Source organism: Diadema setosum, chromosome 2 (genome assembly GCF_964275005.1).
Source record: "Diadema setosum chromosome 2, eeDiaSeto1, whole genome shotgun sequence".
Lineage (NCBI taxonomy): Eukaryota > Metazoa > Echinodermata > Echinoidea > Diadematoida > Diadematidae > Diadema > Diadema setosum.
This window is the reverse complement of record NC_092686.1, coordinates 35,603,343-35,619,338: the sequence shown is the minus strand read 5'-3', so window position 1 is coordinate 35,619,338 and position 15,996 is coordinate 35,603,343. Positions and strand designations below refer to the sequence as shown.

The following is a 15,996-nucleotide window of genomic DNA, read 5'->3' as shown; positions in this document are numbered from 1 at the left end:
GTCCAATGTAGTCTCAATTTTGCAGAAACCAGCAGCTTTGCTGTAAGTTACAATTGAAAGTAGAGTAATACATAGTCAAACCTTTAAAAAAATGCATGCCTGCAAAATGCCTGAAATGAACATATGTTTTATGTTTTATGTGTACAAATTCACTTCCATCAAGATCTCTTTCTCTCTCTCTCTCTGTGGCAAATCATTAGAATAACACTTGCCAGTAGCCTTTATTTCCTGGTTGTTAAAAGAAACATCCACTTTCATGTGGGAAAAATATCAGAGTACTTAATTCCTTTCTTTTCTCTTTATTCATTATTATTGATGATATCTTTTGTTGCTCCTTTAACTGCTGTGATGTCATCTTATATTCCCACGTAGCCAAATACTTGTCAGTGATTTAGATGCATAACATTTGTGGGACATGCCGCATAAAAACGGATATTGCACGACATGAGAATATAAAAATTTTGGTTGACTCTGATGGGATGTGACATGCGTGTGTGAGTATATAAGTAGGTCTGAAATCTCGTCACATCTTGACTCCACTTTGGGAGTCAAAACATTGTTGAAGAAATCCTGAATAACCCTGCAAATTTGTTGACATATCATATTTGTGAGCCAGCAGTGTGCTTCATGTTAACCAGCCAGTGTTAGTAATCTGTAGATATTTTGATTTTTGTCTTCTCTTTTCCTGCAGAGTCAGTTATGGATGATATAATGTCTGTTTTTTTAGACAATAAATTTGGAATCATTATTTTTGTAGTGGCATCATCCGCAAGGTGAGGTAGAGATACGTGTATTTATAAAGGAGCGAGATCAAGAATGACCAAAGTTTTCGTCTTGCATATGTAGAAAGTGATTTTATATTAACATGAAAGTCATTACTAATGGAGATCAGGTATACCAAATTCTGTATTTTCATAATTATACGATGTATACTGAAAATTCTCCACTGTGTTCATGTTTACCTATTGCTTTGAAGAGAAGTAACTCGACTACCTGTACAGTTTTGTTTTGAGTCAGTCCAGTGTAATTGGCATAGGAGCTAGCAGTTTCACGGCAGACTCCCGTTTTCCTTACTGTAGTATTTCAAATATTATATTGTTGAGCTAGTATGGAAGAATATAATGTGCAGTTGAGTTTATCAGTAAGTGTACGCAATCCAGTATAAATCATGAGAAGACTTTTTGGTACGTCCATACGGGAACCTGGTGGCCTGCGTATCAAGTCTATGGGCATTTCAGAATTCAGTATGAATGGGTAAAAATTGCTGCCTTGGAGAGCTAAAGGGTCTTCCGCGATTTGATGGTTGACAGCCAGTGGTATGATTTCAAGTCAAGACAAATCTGTATGTCCCTGCTCTTGTACGAGATACATGGAGTTGTCTTCTTTGTTTGTTTGTTTGTTTGTTTTTTCTCACAAGGGTGTAGTCTTCTCCACATGCTTATGAGGTAATTAAATCAGGTCATAGCTGATACCTGAGGGGATGGTATCCTACTTGAGATTGTCAGGTGCTTGTATACACTCAATGTCATTTGGCATGTTACATGTTTGTCGAGTCAGTGATAAAATGTCAGGATCATGGATTCTTCTGGATATTCATTATTGCACTCTGTTGGTTTCCATGACTTTAGATAGTAAATTAAGATATAGATGTATTTTATAAGGCTGTAAATCATGCTCAATGCCTCACACCCATCATTCTGCAGAATGGGGCACATTTGGGTTTTCCAGAACATCCTACACAATGGTAGTTGCACCTTAATACATGTAGAATGCATTCTTTGTGAAGTTCAAAACTCCACTTGAACGTGGCAACTTATGCTGCTGCTAATTATAAAATCAGAGGTTTTGTGAGTGGAATAGACACAATATCTTCATTACCAGTAGTCTAATCAATAGCATAAGCACTGGGCACACAATTTCAGGTATCACTCTCTGTACAGTCCACCATAGGAAAAAACTTTTTGCTGAAATATATACTGAATGTTACCATCTGGTTCTTTCTATGACACCAAAACTGCCTGTCATTCAACCTTCAACTAAACTGCCTTATTGAAAGCTAAAGTCTATAACTGAAAAAGAAGGATATAACATTTCATTGTTGTTACATAGGCCTACAGTTCAGATGCATACATAGCCTTGGATGTGTGGACTAACCTGTCATCAGGTCCATAGAGTGCAGAGTGTGCTCTGTGTTTAATTCAGTAGTGCAGTATGTGATGCAAGAAAGCACTGGCCAAAATTTGCTTCATTCTGGACTTGTGTTCTTCATTGAAACTAGATTCAGTGTTTTACAAGGTTGACTGGATGTTGTGCAAAGAGATCTGGGTCCCGTTTCATAAAACTTGTTACCAGTAACAACTGCCACATTTCTATGACACTTTTGCTCCCAGCCAATCAGATGCAAGGATTTCAGTAGCTTGTAGCAACTTGTTCTTGATAACAAGTTTCATGAAACGGGGCCCTGAAGTACAGCTTTTCCTCGAGAAGAGGAATTAATAAACTATGATATACTGTACACATTACTTACTTTCATCAATAATGAGCTGCCTTATAAGACACTATGTACAGTATCTCGCATGGAGATATGGAAATCAATACGTGTATGTGATATTCAAATGTGTAATTTTGCTATGAGGCATAAACTGCTTTCTCACTATAGTCATTTACAGCGTATGTCCATATTTGGACTGACCTATGGTTTATCCAATACTAGTCATACATATTTTATGGCATTTGGAGATTAGAGTAGAAGTTAATGTGCAATTCATTTCTTTTGAGAGAAGATGTCACATTATAGCTGGTGTAAACAGTATTTCTCTTTGTATATCTGTAGCTTGTATAGTGCTTTGATTTGTATGTTTCTGAACAAAATAGTTTCAATATCTTCTCATTTTGATGAAGTGTCATACTTTGTCTTTTCAAAGCGAGTCAATTATGTACTGTCAAAGTCTGATGTATTTTATTCAAGATTAAATTTATAAGGGCAAGTCAACAGTAGTCTGTTCTTTTGTGCATATTTCTTTTGAGTGTTTCTTTTCAGTCTTTTGAGTGCATGTAAAATATATATAGCTAAATGCCAAAAAGGGGTACTACTGGGCAAGCATTCAATACAATCTACATTGTTTTAAAATCAAAGTTTCTTTGTTATCTTCTTTTTAAGCTTAACATCATAATACGTAGCAAAAGGAAATATTTTTAATTGGTTTTCATGTGTTACAGGGACAAATTACATTATGACTTTCAGGCATTCACAATCATTGACAAGTACATGTTATGTGTTAAAAAAAAAGAATTCAAATACAGTACTGTTGGCTTACAGTTGAATATGGATACCAATTTCTCCCTGGTGATATTCCCAATGGAGTTGTAGTGTATGCATCGATGGATAGGCTTGTTTTTTTTTTTGTTTTTTTTTTTTCTTATGCTTCGAGGTGAATTAACTTAAGGTTGAGTACTTGTAGTGGGAATTCAGGTGCCTTAATGCTATCTACGTGTATTCGTTGTTTGCACACTACTGTATTTTCCCCACCATGCCCTTCTTGTGAATGCATTTACAATGTATTTAAAGTGTAAACAATGACCGGCACACTTTCTTGCACTCCATTATTTACACTCAAGACCCACATTATGATTTTTAGGGCAAACATCTGCATTACACAAGCTTGAGGTCCATCACTATGTTTATGAATAGGTGAAGCATAAGTCCACTGGACTTCAGGGTACAAAGTCCAAAGAGCATGTCTGTTAAGATCATGCAGTCAAACATGTAGCTTGGCAATAGAAGACTAACGCATAGTAAAGGACATCCAGGTTGAACCCCACCTCTTCTTGGAATATTAGATCGATTCCCAAGCCTTAGTGGTACAGTAAAACTCTTTGACTCTAAGATCATGTCTCTAGAAATACAACATGGGGATACATGTACAAACCTTGGATGTCTCCTACCACTTCCATATGTGCGTGTTGCCCTGTGGTGCTGCCAGAGATCGCTTTCGACACTCTTTGAGAGATGTATAGCGGCTGGTGGCGGTGTGGAGGTCTTTCATGAAGTCTACCTGGCCGCCTTCCGTTACGGCCCCCAGCATGCCAGGGAGAGTCGCAACTACGAGATCGACGACGACTTCACGTTCGAGAATGTCAGCACGATGCTCCGCAGCAGTTACAGGACCAAAGAAGCAGTTTTTCTCAAGGATATGGCATACGCGGTGGAAGGAAGATTTGCAGAAATTCCTTCAACTTTCCATCATACTTTCCTGATACGTTCGCCCGCCAAGGTGGTGCGGTCATACCTCAAACTCTTAAACAGGTGCGCCTTTGATGACGGGTACTGCACAGAATTGAGGCACAAATTACCGAACAGCTTCAGACAACAGTGCGCTCTCTACGACTTCTTCTCTGCCTCTGAGGACAAACGACCTTTACTCGTCATCGACGCAGACGACTTCGCGACGTCGCCCGAAACCATCCTGAAGCGATACTGCCACGAGACCAAAATCACATTTCGAGAAACGATGTTGAAGTGGGAGAGCCGGCAAACCATTCCAGAGGAATGGCATGCCTCTGAGATTCTCAGGAAGCACACACAACAAGCGGGTAGCTATGAGAGAGCTCTTAGCAGCACTGGAGTTCAAGCACCGTCATGTCAGGCAGACACATTAGAAGACTTATTACCTGATGACTGGCTACAATGTGTGAACGAATGTCAGCCATTCTATGACCGTCTTTACGCCAAGAGAATGTGTATCCCATAGGTTTTATTACATGATTTCTATAAAGATGAATACATGTAATTTTCTGATGGGGGCGCTGAACAGAATCAAGATGTTCAGTTTATAAGACAAAAAAATATACCAGTCGTACGGTATATAACTACATGCTAATAAGCTAGGCTGGACGAAATAAAAAAAGAAAGAAAAAAAGAAGAGTATACATACTCTAGCAACTGTTGATATTGAAAATACATGTATACCTAAAGCTGCAAAATCTGGGGAATATCGGTATCGTAAACCTCACGCAGGCCTATGTTGAAGTACTACATCGCGAAAGTTGACAAATGATCTCGCAAACATGAAAATTTTATCTGACATTAGAATTCTATGTGCCACATTTTAAACATAATTGAGTGCTATCTAGGCATGCGATATAAGAATCTGTATTTGTATTCACATATTCTCCACTGAAGGGACAGAGTGCCCTTTCAGACATAGCTACGGCTCCTGAAATGTACTACATGTACAGTGAAAACTCAGTATAACAAGATCTTTGGGACCAAGACAATTTGTTCTTTATATCAGATATTTTGTTATATCGGAGGTCAATAAATGATATAAAACAAAGGAAATAAATTCATTGGGCCCGAAGAAATTAGTTTGTTGTACAGTTTATTAGATATCTTGTTATATCAGATCTCTTCATATCGAGTTTCCACTGTACTGAGGATTTCAGTCTTCATCACAGGATAGTATATGAAACACTAGAAGACTAATTCTTTTTCCGATCTAATTCTTTTATTACAAAAATATATATTCAAATGTGGTATTTGCATACAAGACTTATAAAATGTATCATTGAATATATAGAGGTAAGTATCTTTGCATAAAATAATGTTCATCTTTCATCTTCACATATTATGGAATGGCTAAGAAAACTGGCAGGAAGTACCTGCATTTCTGTAAAAGAATAATACCGGAAATGTTGATGATATATCCATTTCACATGTTATTTTTGACAGGAATATATACAAGGTACAATTATATCATGGATGATATTAAGGCTTAAAAAAAACCACACAAACAAAAACAAACAAAAACAAACAAAAACAGGAATTCAAAATTTTGTAGTGATTTTCATACATGGAAATATCAAAACACGTAGAGACTGGAAAAGAAAAACAAAAGGAAATCAGATTTAAATCTACAGAATATCATATTTGGTATATGTATGTTTACCCATCTATATCTATCTACATCTCTACAAACCACACTTTGTGGAGTAATGCAATGGAATGGGGACAGATATTGCATATATATGACAAAATGTGTACATCTTTGCCAAAAACTACATATATGTATTTGACATACAACATGATACTATCTCATGCAAAGAACAATTGGGATGCATTTTGACATAACTTCAAATATTGTATGTGCTCCAAATGCAATCTTGTCTAAGATTAGCAATGAAGTGCACAATGCCCTTGAGGTAGAATAATGCCTATTAAAACAACTATCTAAATTGTATTCCACACAATATTCTTGCCCACTGTGTATCAATGTATTGCATGGCATGATTTCAGCTACCACAATCTCAACTTTCACGTTTACAAAAATTGCAAAATTCAGCAGCCCGCATTGCTACCCTTTCCAGGAGAAATACTCATATTACCCCCGTTTCGTCCTCATTGCATTGGTTACCTGTTGAATCTCGCATTGTATTTAAACTATTACTATTGTTTTTCATTACATACATGGATCTGCCCCAGAGTACCATGTTAATTTACTGACATTTTATAATCCTTCCAGATGTTTAAGGTCATCCGATTGTAGATTGCTTGTTGTTCCAAAAACGAAGAAATCATGGGGGGATCGGTCGTTTGCACATGCTGGACCTTACCTGTGGAATCAGTTGCCTCAAGCTATCCGTCACATTTCGAATGTTGACTCCTTTAAAATTGCCCTCAAGACTCATTTGTTCATGACCATTTTCCAGTAGAATTGCATATTATGATGTATATTTTTTCATTATCATTATTGTGTCATTCATTTTCATGTGCATGTTTGTGTAAGGATTTTTGTATTTCATAACTTACTTCTTCTACTGCGCCTTGAGCACGTTAACTATGTGGAGCTGGCGCATTATAAGTACCCTGTATTATTATCATTATGATCTATATGCTTTGGTTATCTCAAAATATTTGCACACTTTATGAAATCACAGGCATTTTATCTTTATACAAATTTTTAATTTGGTTATCTCAAAATATTTGCACACTTTATGAAATCACAGGCATTTTATCTTTATACAAATTTTTAATCTACAAAATAATGTATCATGTAAAGATGTTTTACCGAATGCAAACTACGCATGGCACAGTAAAGCCTTTTGAAACAACGAAAAAAAAAAACACACAAAAACTTGAAAATTTAATAGTTATGACATGGTAAAATACAGCACTGCTACAAATATTGTTGATCTCTTCATAACACACGTGCAACTATGAGACTGATCTATTCAGAATCACAGTACCTGTATTTCATTAAAGGGAAAGTCTCAGTTTCAAAAACTTGAAAATCTAATAGAGTTATGACATGGTAAAATAGAGCACTGCTACAAATATTGTTTATCTCTTCATAACACACGTGCATCTATGAGACTGATCTATTCAGAATCACAGTACCTGTATTTCATTAAAGGGAAAGTCTATCCTGACATTACATTGCTTTTTATGAAGACAGAAAAATCGGACCAAAAAAAAAAGTCATGAACTGAAAATTGGCAACTCTCTATGACGTAGCAGTTGAGCAGCTCTCCATTTTTATTTTAAATTAGACACAAAATTTCACTACTTTTCTTCTTTCTGTATTAGCTCCATGTTTCTTTCCAAATATTTTGGCACAGACATATAACTTATCCACTAAGAAGGATATGCAAAAATGTATTCCTGTTTTTACACAAGAAGAACAAATTTGAAGGAGGTTTTTCTTGTGCCCAGAAGAGTGAAAATTTGTGACTTTTTGTGCACAAGTGGAATAGACGGCTGCTCATCATCTACCTAACACAGAGTTGCCAAGTTGTCTTGCTCTCTTTTACTATAACAGTTAATATTTTATTTCATTTTTCTTTTTTTTTATGTGTATGTCTAGAAAAAAATGCACCAGGATACTCTGCTGACCTAGTCAGGACTTGGTAGCTAGTGTTCATGCATGACCAACTTAATCACACTTGGTCAACACACAACAATATTAACATATCTGTGCCATAAGTGCACATCCCATTCTTGTAGCGTCCTCAGCTGTGTACCTCGTTCAATTGTCATTTCAGTTGGAAACGACCTTCGTTGCCTCCGTCAAAGCCTCGACAAATATCACCTCCTGGGAAGCTTCAGAATTTCCAGGGCTAGGCTTGTGAAAGACTCAACAATTTTGGATTCGGGATGGCGTGTAAAGATGTCTTCTCCTTCCTCACAGCATAATGTCAGGGCCTGATGTCAGAGAATAGAGGTGACAAACAAAGAAAGGAGAGAAATATGATAGTTTAGTGTCAACCAGACCATGCCTGTGTGTGGGAATCGAGAGTTAAGTGATTCTTCACACTTTATGTAGATTTGAAAATGTATTTCTTGTCTATTTCTTGGCATCCTTGTGCATACACCTACATGTATAATCATTACCAAAACATCTGAGGGGTGAGGGGTAGAGCAAATTCATGAAAATAAACAAGAAAGAATACAGCGCACATATTGTTGTCCAGCCACAACAACATTGTGCAATTGGGTCAATAATGGTTATATCAACATGATCAATACACTAGCATCTCTGACATAGTAAACATTTTGTACATTTGTTGTATTTTTTTTTTTTGTGTGTGTGGCTCAGAGATAGATTGTGAGTTATATTCTTTCCCCGTTCACCCAGTGACATGGGAATAAAATATGTGACAAAACCTGCAGTACTCCCATTTCTCAATCAAGACAAAGAAAAAAAAAATTACTGTTTAACAGACTAAAATAAGATGTTGGGCTTAATTTGCATACTTAATTGATTAGAATTAGAAATCGAAGATTTCAAAAAATTTTAAGACACCATCGTGTAGATTATGACATGGGTGTTGCGCATGCTAAATTGCGTTGCAATTGTGCCACTGGCGGCCAAGATCTCATTATGCTAGATTGGGGGGGGGGGGGGGAAATCAGAGCCCCCTCCCCCTCCTGGATCTCGCATAGCCAAAACAGCCCGCCTGTTTACGGTTAAGGGTAATCATGATGGGTTAACAAGCAAAATTTGCTACATATACAGAGTACAGGCAGACAGAACTGCTAATGCCAGTAAAAGACCAACAATGACTTTCACACACTCATACACACACCTGATCAATGGGGAGTTTCCCCACTATCTGTAGACTGCAGTCCTCTGCCATCTTTTCTGCTCCTTCTCTGGGGAATAAATCTGTCACTTCCTGCAAAGTTTGACAAGATTGGAAATGCCCAGACACAAGAGGTATAATGCACCAAGAATGCCATTCCATGAAATGTGCGAGTTGATAAAAACTATTTTTTTGTACAACTGACAGAAAAGTAACACAAAATGCATTTTAACCAAAAAAAAAATTCTTCAAAGTCAATAAATTAATGGTTGCAACAAGTGACTGACAGTGCATTTTCATTTTTCTGTATCATTCATCATTCTCTAAATTTTAAAGTAATGTTTTTATGACTATTTATCATTTTGTCCCTACTTAAACTCTGATTCATGATATATTCTTGAAACATTCTCTGTGATAAAGCTTGTAGTGCACAATAATTTCACTTTCAGACGTGAGAGCACTCAAATTTAAATTCCTCTTAGAATTGTATGTTTTTCATATTTCATAAGAGATTTCTCATTGTTATCTCACAAAAGCGTTGAAAACCTGAAGCCCCATCTCAACCAAGGCTATACCATCCCTGCAATGCTTGGCTTGTAAGGACGTCCCAAATCCTCCTCCTCCTCCTCCACCTCCTCCCTGCCTTACCCTCACCTGGGAGATGAGACTCACCTGGCAACAAGGACAAACAAATCCACTCATGTTCTCCACCAGGCCCAGGATGGGCAGCCCCATCTTGTGGCAGAAGCTGACCTCCTTGCGGATGGTGTCCATGGCAACCTGCTGGGGCGTGGTGACGATGAGGGCGCCATCGGGCTTGGCATTCTTCAGCACTTTGAGGACTGTCAGGTGCTCATCGCTTGTACCTGGTGGAGTATCTGTTGGGAAGAGACCATAAGACACTCACTTGACACAAAACATTTTGATTTGATACATCAGTGCTGGCTGTTCGAAACAGTTGTTTTACTTTCAGTGACCTGCAAATTGTGGAATTTGCCATTCCAAAAATATGTTCATGTTCATACATTGTAATGATAGTGATAGTGATAGTGATAGTGAAAGTGACAGTGACAGTGACAGTCATAGTCATAGTCACAGTCATAGCCACAGTCATAGTCATCGTCATAGTCATAGTCAGGCATAGTCATAGTCACAGTCAAAGTCACAGTCACAGTCACAGTCATAGTCATAGCCATAGTCATAGCCATCATCATAGTCATAATCATTAGAATAATCATTACCATAATCATAAACCATACTCATAATCAAAATCAAAATCACAGCTATCATCACAAACATAATCACAATCATATTTAACATCAGCATCACCACAATTATCCTCCTAATAATGACCATCATTGTATTTATAATAACGCTATTGTACCTATAAGGAGATAGTCCAGTTTCCCCCAGAAAGTGTTCTTCAGGAACTGTTTGATGAGCTGCGTCTTCCTTGGGCCTCTCCACACAACGGCGCTGTCAGCTTGGTCCAGTAGTGAGGCAACAGACATCACCTTAATACCCCGGTGACTGGACCTAGGTACAGATGGATGGTATTGGTATGAAAAGGCAGCAAAGTTCTATAAACTTGGTATTCAATAACAAGTGAATCTTGACAAGCATAAATTCTTTGCTACAAGATTATATACATGTACATGTATGTTATATTACAATACCTGTATGATATTAAGCCATAAACACAGCCCAAAGATGGGGAGTGGCATGTAAGATTGTGACAAGTTGTTTCAGCATTAATATTCTTGTGACAAATTTGAACATACAAAGTGTGGGGCCTTTTTTAATTGATCAATTTAGTTTTAGCGCCCTGCTCTTATGTTGAAGTACGGGAATCTAAAGAAAATATATTGCTATTGCCCTGAGATGTGGCATTATGGTGTTACGTGGGCATATGTAAAGAATCTGATGTACAAACAGCGGGAGGAGAACATTAAAAGTATCAGTAAAGTACTAAACTGTGTGCTGTGTCAACATTATATATGGTGGATATCTTATTAAAAATGTTGCCTTGTTTTTATACATTGCAGGGGAGAAAGGGGGAAGATATATGAACTTTGTTCAACTTGCAACACATTCTGATTATTTGATTACATGAAGGCTTCCCTGGCGGTACAACAATGAGTAGAAGAAGACTTAACGGTACACCACATGCTCTTTCTCAGGTATGTATGTGGCTCTGAAAAGGGCCTACCTACTCCCAACGTTTCTGCTTGCATAACATTCTGATTATACGATGAATTCTTTGAAGGTTTCTGTTCTGGTGGAACGTTGAGTAGTAAAAGGTTTAACAGTGCACCACATATTCTTTCTCGGGTATGTCAGTGCCTCTGAAACATTCTTGCCATTTGCTCGAGAGGCGTTCTGTTGAAAACAGCAAGAACATGCTTGCTGAACTGTCAGCAGTGGGTAGGCCCTTTTCAGGGCCACATACATATCCAAGAAAGAATATGTGTGCATAAAGCCTTCATTAAGCCATCTACCACTCATTCTGAGTACAGTCAGATAGTAATTGTGGGGCCTGTTAGCACTCAATAAAGGGTGTGACTCTTACTGGAGGGGCTTCCATCCCCACTGGGTGCTGATAACCTTGCCATCTTGGACTGCCAGCAGCTGAGGAATGCTAGGACCACAGATATCAACGTCCAAAACACCAACCTGTCTCCAGAAGGAGAGAGGGAAGATAGAGTGGAGAATGAGATAAAGAATCTATTGATGACGATGACGACAATGACGATGATGATGACGATGATGATGATGGTGATGATGATGATGATGCAGTGAGGAACTAAAGAAGAAAGCCCAAATGAAGTTTGTATTACATGTAGGCCTACAGAGTTCAACCATTGGCATAAGACTGTCCAGTCTTTCAAATAACATCTGTGAATTTCTTGACTGAACTAATCTAGTAATCTATTCATAATTCAGAAAAAATAGTTGTAGTTAATGTGACAAAATTTTAGTTACAATAAATACTGAGGTTAGGTGTGACTTATCATTTATAGCCATACTGTAAGTAGGCCTAAGAAAATGTAGATAACAAAGAAACTAATTTAAAATAGAATGATCTGTTTCTGTTGGACAGCAAAATGCCCGCTTTATGTTTTGTTAGTGAAAAAAAAAGAAGAAAGATTGAATGACAGACACACCTCTTGTCAGACAGGTACATAGATTTGTGCCCCTGCATTTTGCAGTTGCTAGCAAGTAACAAATATTTTAACCTTGAAGTATAAAGTGAAACATATATTAGATGAAATCATTTTGATATACACAGTGGACTCCCATTATAATGAAGTCCTTGGGACCAGCAGTTTTTTTTTGTTATATCAAAATTCTGTTATAACCGCACAAATAAGCAATTAAAAAACATAGAGCAGATAATGTTACAGCGTGAATTTTTACTTCATTTAACTGGAATTTTGTTATAACCATGCTCATTATAATGGGAGTGCACTGTACACTATATGTTGTCACCTTCCCTCACTACATACTTTTACATACAACTATGCTTGAAGTTCCATCCTATATACTTAATGTAATTCTTACAGGAGAAATTGCAACAGCTGTGAAATTTACTCTCTACTCTTTCGCCTTGACCCCCCCCCCCCCCCCAACAAACAAACAATCAAACAAACAACACACAAGCAAACAAATAAACAATCAAATAAAACTAAAATCTTAGGTATTACACGAGCAGGAGAAAACACAAAAGAAAATGTAAAAAAAAAAAAAAAAAAAAACTGGTCTAATGCGTCAGTCAAAACTACATAGCCAAGGAATTAAAGCAGATGGATTGACAAATTAGTCTTGATTTCTGGTTCAACTCTTGGCAGCAGATTCCATGTTACCTTCTTATCCTGCCTTGCTAGTGCCATGGCCAGTGTGGCAGTCACAGTTGATTTTCCAACTCCTGTCAACACAATGCATACAATGCTGTGTGAGTAAAGCCAATCAGTATGACCTACATACGATGTAGGCCACAATAATTAATGGTTCAATCTGATCATCCAATCAGCAAATTTGTCATAATTGTATACACTGAATATGTACGTTTTGAAACTCGTTGCCAAATATGTTGGGTGAAAGCTGTTTTACACTGCATTTTCTTGAAAGAGGAACATCAGAAAATATATGAACAATTCTACATGGTCGAGGGATAAATCAACTGAAGGAGCACATCCCATCTTCATTTTGTGTCACTGATTGGTGAAAGGACACGACAGGTCCTCTCCACTACAAAAACGAATACAAGAACTCATCCAAAACAGCAATTAATCAATGTGTGTAACGATTCAGAGAACAGCTGCACAATGTATCACAGGCAACTCAACAAAGCCTACAGAATACTCAGTTCACCAGCATTGCATTCTTGAAGAAGAAATCTGCCCCAAAATAAATAAATCTCAAAAGAAAGAGAAAAATATTTCCTGCAGCAGAATGATACAATAATGACAAAATGGGATAGGAAATAAGGAAGATATAACGTTTTGAAATGTCACATTTTTTCAGAAAACATTTCTGGACCAGTCCTTATGAAACTTCAAATGAGTGAGTTGATGATGTCATACCCTCACAATTTTTCATGTATGTTATAGATGAAATTCAGAAAAATTGTTATTTTTAACTAATACAGGTAGAAGCATGTCCCATACCAAGATATATCAGTTAACATTGACTCTTTTTTTTTTTTGGGTGGTTTTGAGAAAAGTTTTATATTCACCTGTAGCTGAAATAGGAAATTTTTGTCATTTCTGTATATGAACTTAAGAAATTGTGAGAGCATGACATCACCAACTTGCTGATTTGAATATTCATAAGGACTGGTCAAGAAATGTTTTCCAATAAAATATGAAATTTCAAAATGTCATATCGTGATTTTCGTATCGTTCTGTAGGGAATATTTTTCTCTTTCTCTTGAAATTTATTTATTTATTTATTTATTTATTTATTTATTTATTTTTATTTTTATTTTTTTTTTTCGGGGGGGGGGGGTGGAATTCCTCTTTAACTGTCACTCCTTTCATAGCTTGTGAGGGTGTCTGTAGTGGAACAATGCAGCAAAATCATACCTCCTTTCCCAGATACCACCAGTAGTTTGTGCCTGATGGCACCCATCCTCACATCGATAGATTCCTGGTCGGGATCCACAGCCCCTGGTGGTCAGAAAAAGGGCAGACACTTCATCTAACCAATCATGTCATCATGTCTACTTGCAAAGACACTTATTCATTCTTCACAATTTTTTTTTCTTTTTTTTTTGAAGTACCTCTGGCAGATGAGTGGATGTTGTTTTTACTTTTGCAGTTCCACTTGGCATATTGCATTATGACAGTCATTCCCTAGTGGCCCTCAATGAGACCTGAATTTTCACACTAGTCAAGATTGGGTCTACATCACAGTCTACTGAAGGTAAATGCATATAAAAAAACATATGAATAATTAAAGATTTGGGTAAGAAATGTAACAAATGGTCACAAGAGACACAAGCACAAAAGATGCTCTTTACTAATCATTTTTAGATTAAACAGAAATCTAGCTGAGATAATGGATGCGCACATCAGAGAGCATTTGAGCCTTCTGCTAGAGAACTTCACATACATGTACTTAACTGCAAGAACATACATTGGCATAAAATATTACATTTTGTACTGATCACCTGGTATTAACTTGTATTCAGCCTACATATATTGTAAAACTTGAATATTAAAGAGAGTTTGAACAGTAAGAATTTATGCTTATACCCCCCAACACACACACACACACACACACACACACACACATTATCTTTATTCACACAACTTCTGTTTTATAATAACGGATGTTACAAAGTCCTATATTTTGATGAAACATGATGGAGGCATTATTTGAACTGACCTTGCTGTTGACACAAAGCCTGCCCTGGACATCCTTCACACACTGATGCTCTCCCAGCCATGGCCTGTGTGCAAGAAGCAAATACTATCTGAACATAAACTTCACTACAAAACATGTAAATGCATTTTTGAAACTTTCCATTAAATATAAACTCACTGATACAGTGTAATCAAATGATAGAAATGATAGAAATTTCATGCTCCTAATTGAAAAGAAATAAACTTTATTTAATATTCCAATAGATCTCATAGTCATAGCAATTACATTTAATGATGCCATTTGTCAAGTAGTTGGGTGAAGTCATAAAGTTTGTTTCAGTAGAGTACCCTTTAATTGCATTTCCATAAACTGGTAGAGCATACATCATTACTAGAACTCACAAGCTAAAAATAAATATTGTATTGATATAACCTATACATCAGTATACTGGTTTATATCATGGAGGTATTATGACAAGAATTAATATTGCTTCCACTTCTCAAATGTGTGGAGCAAGCTCAGCATATATATAAGACCTAGTCAATCATATTACATGTACTTACACTTTCGGAAGGACAGCCTTCCAGGCTGCCTTCTTCCACTTCTTGATGCTGCATTTGTGCACTCTCAGCAGTTTGGTTCCATTCAACACATCTATATTAGGGGAAATTAAAGACAGATTACCTAATCATTGCCCTCACCCCTACAGCGACAGGTAGTTTGGACGTTTTAATCAAATGCCATAGTATGGATGTTTAAAAATGCCATTCTGCTTTGAATATCTTACCTATTTCTATTTGAGTCTTCTCACATATCTATAAAGCAGCAATTAAGCAAATCAGATGCAAACTGTTAGTATTTGTCCAATATTTCTCCTGCAATTAGTCTAGAACGTCAGTCACTTAATTGCCCACTGAGTTTCAGGAAGTTATCAAATTGCATTCTAGAGGTATTATTGACAAATCACTATGTATGGGATTAGTTTGTTTAATTTCAAATATGCCAACAAACTTGAAGATCAAACATGAAAACTGGATATCTGTAGAT

The 15,996-nt window shown here is 36.9% G+C and overlaps 2 protein-coding genes across 2 annotated transcripts; one reads left to right on the top strand and one right to left on the bottom strand.

Moving 5' to 3' along the window:
• Nucleotides 1-3,890: 3,890 nt before the first annotated feature.
• On the top strand, nucleotides 3,891-4,751 carry LOC140244529 (uncharacterized). Its single transcript, XM_072324159.1, has one exon. The coding sequence runs from the start codon at nucleotides 3,891-3,893 to the stop codon at nucleotides 4,749-4,751; it is 861 nt and encodes a 286-aa protein (XP_072180260.1).
• Nucleotides 4,752-8,056: 3,305 nt separating this feature from the next.
• Nucleotides 8,057-15,566, bottom strand: LOC140242181 (cytosolic Fe-S cluster assembly factor NUBP2-like). Its single transcript, XM_072321949.1, has 9 exons — nucleotides 15,513-15,566; nucleotides 14,971-15,034; nucleotides 14,166-14,249; nucleotides 12,945-13,006; nucleotides 11,651-11,754; nucleotides 10,466-10,617; nucleotides 9,754-9,959; nucleotides 9,085-9,174; nucleotides 8,057-8,200 (listed from the first exon to the last, which is right to left on the bottom strand). The coding sequence occupies exons 1-9, from the start codon at nucleotides 15,564-15,566 to the stop codon at nucleotides 8,084-8,086; spliced, it is 933 nt and encodes a 310-aa protein (XP_072178050.1). The 3' UTR covers nucleotides 8,057-8,083.
• Between the last annotated feature and the right edge of the window lie 430 nt (nucleotides 15,567-15,996).

What these genes read in the sequence shown, in the direction of transcription:
- LOC140242181 (XM_072321949.1), bottom strand. Translation starts at nt 15,566, where the DNA reads ATGCAGCATCAAGAAGTGGAAGAAGGCAGCCTGGAAGGCTGTCCTTCC. An exon ending in GGCTTTGTGTCAACAGCAAG is followed by an intron (nt 14,250 to 14,970) that starts GTCAGTTCAAAT and finishes TCTGACCACCAG; the next exon opens with GGGCTGTGGATCCCGACCAG. An exon ending in ACTGGACTATCTCCTTATAG is followed by an intron (nt 9,960 to 10,465) that starts GTACAATAGCGT and finishes TCTTCCCAACAG; the next exon opens with ATACTCCACCAGGTACAAGC.
- LOC140244529 (XM_072324159.1), top strand. Translation starts at nt 3,891, where the DNA reads ATGTCTCTAGAAATACAACATGGGGATACATGTACAAACCTTGGATGT.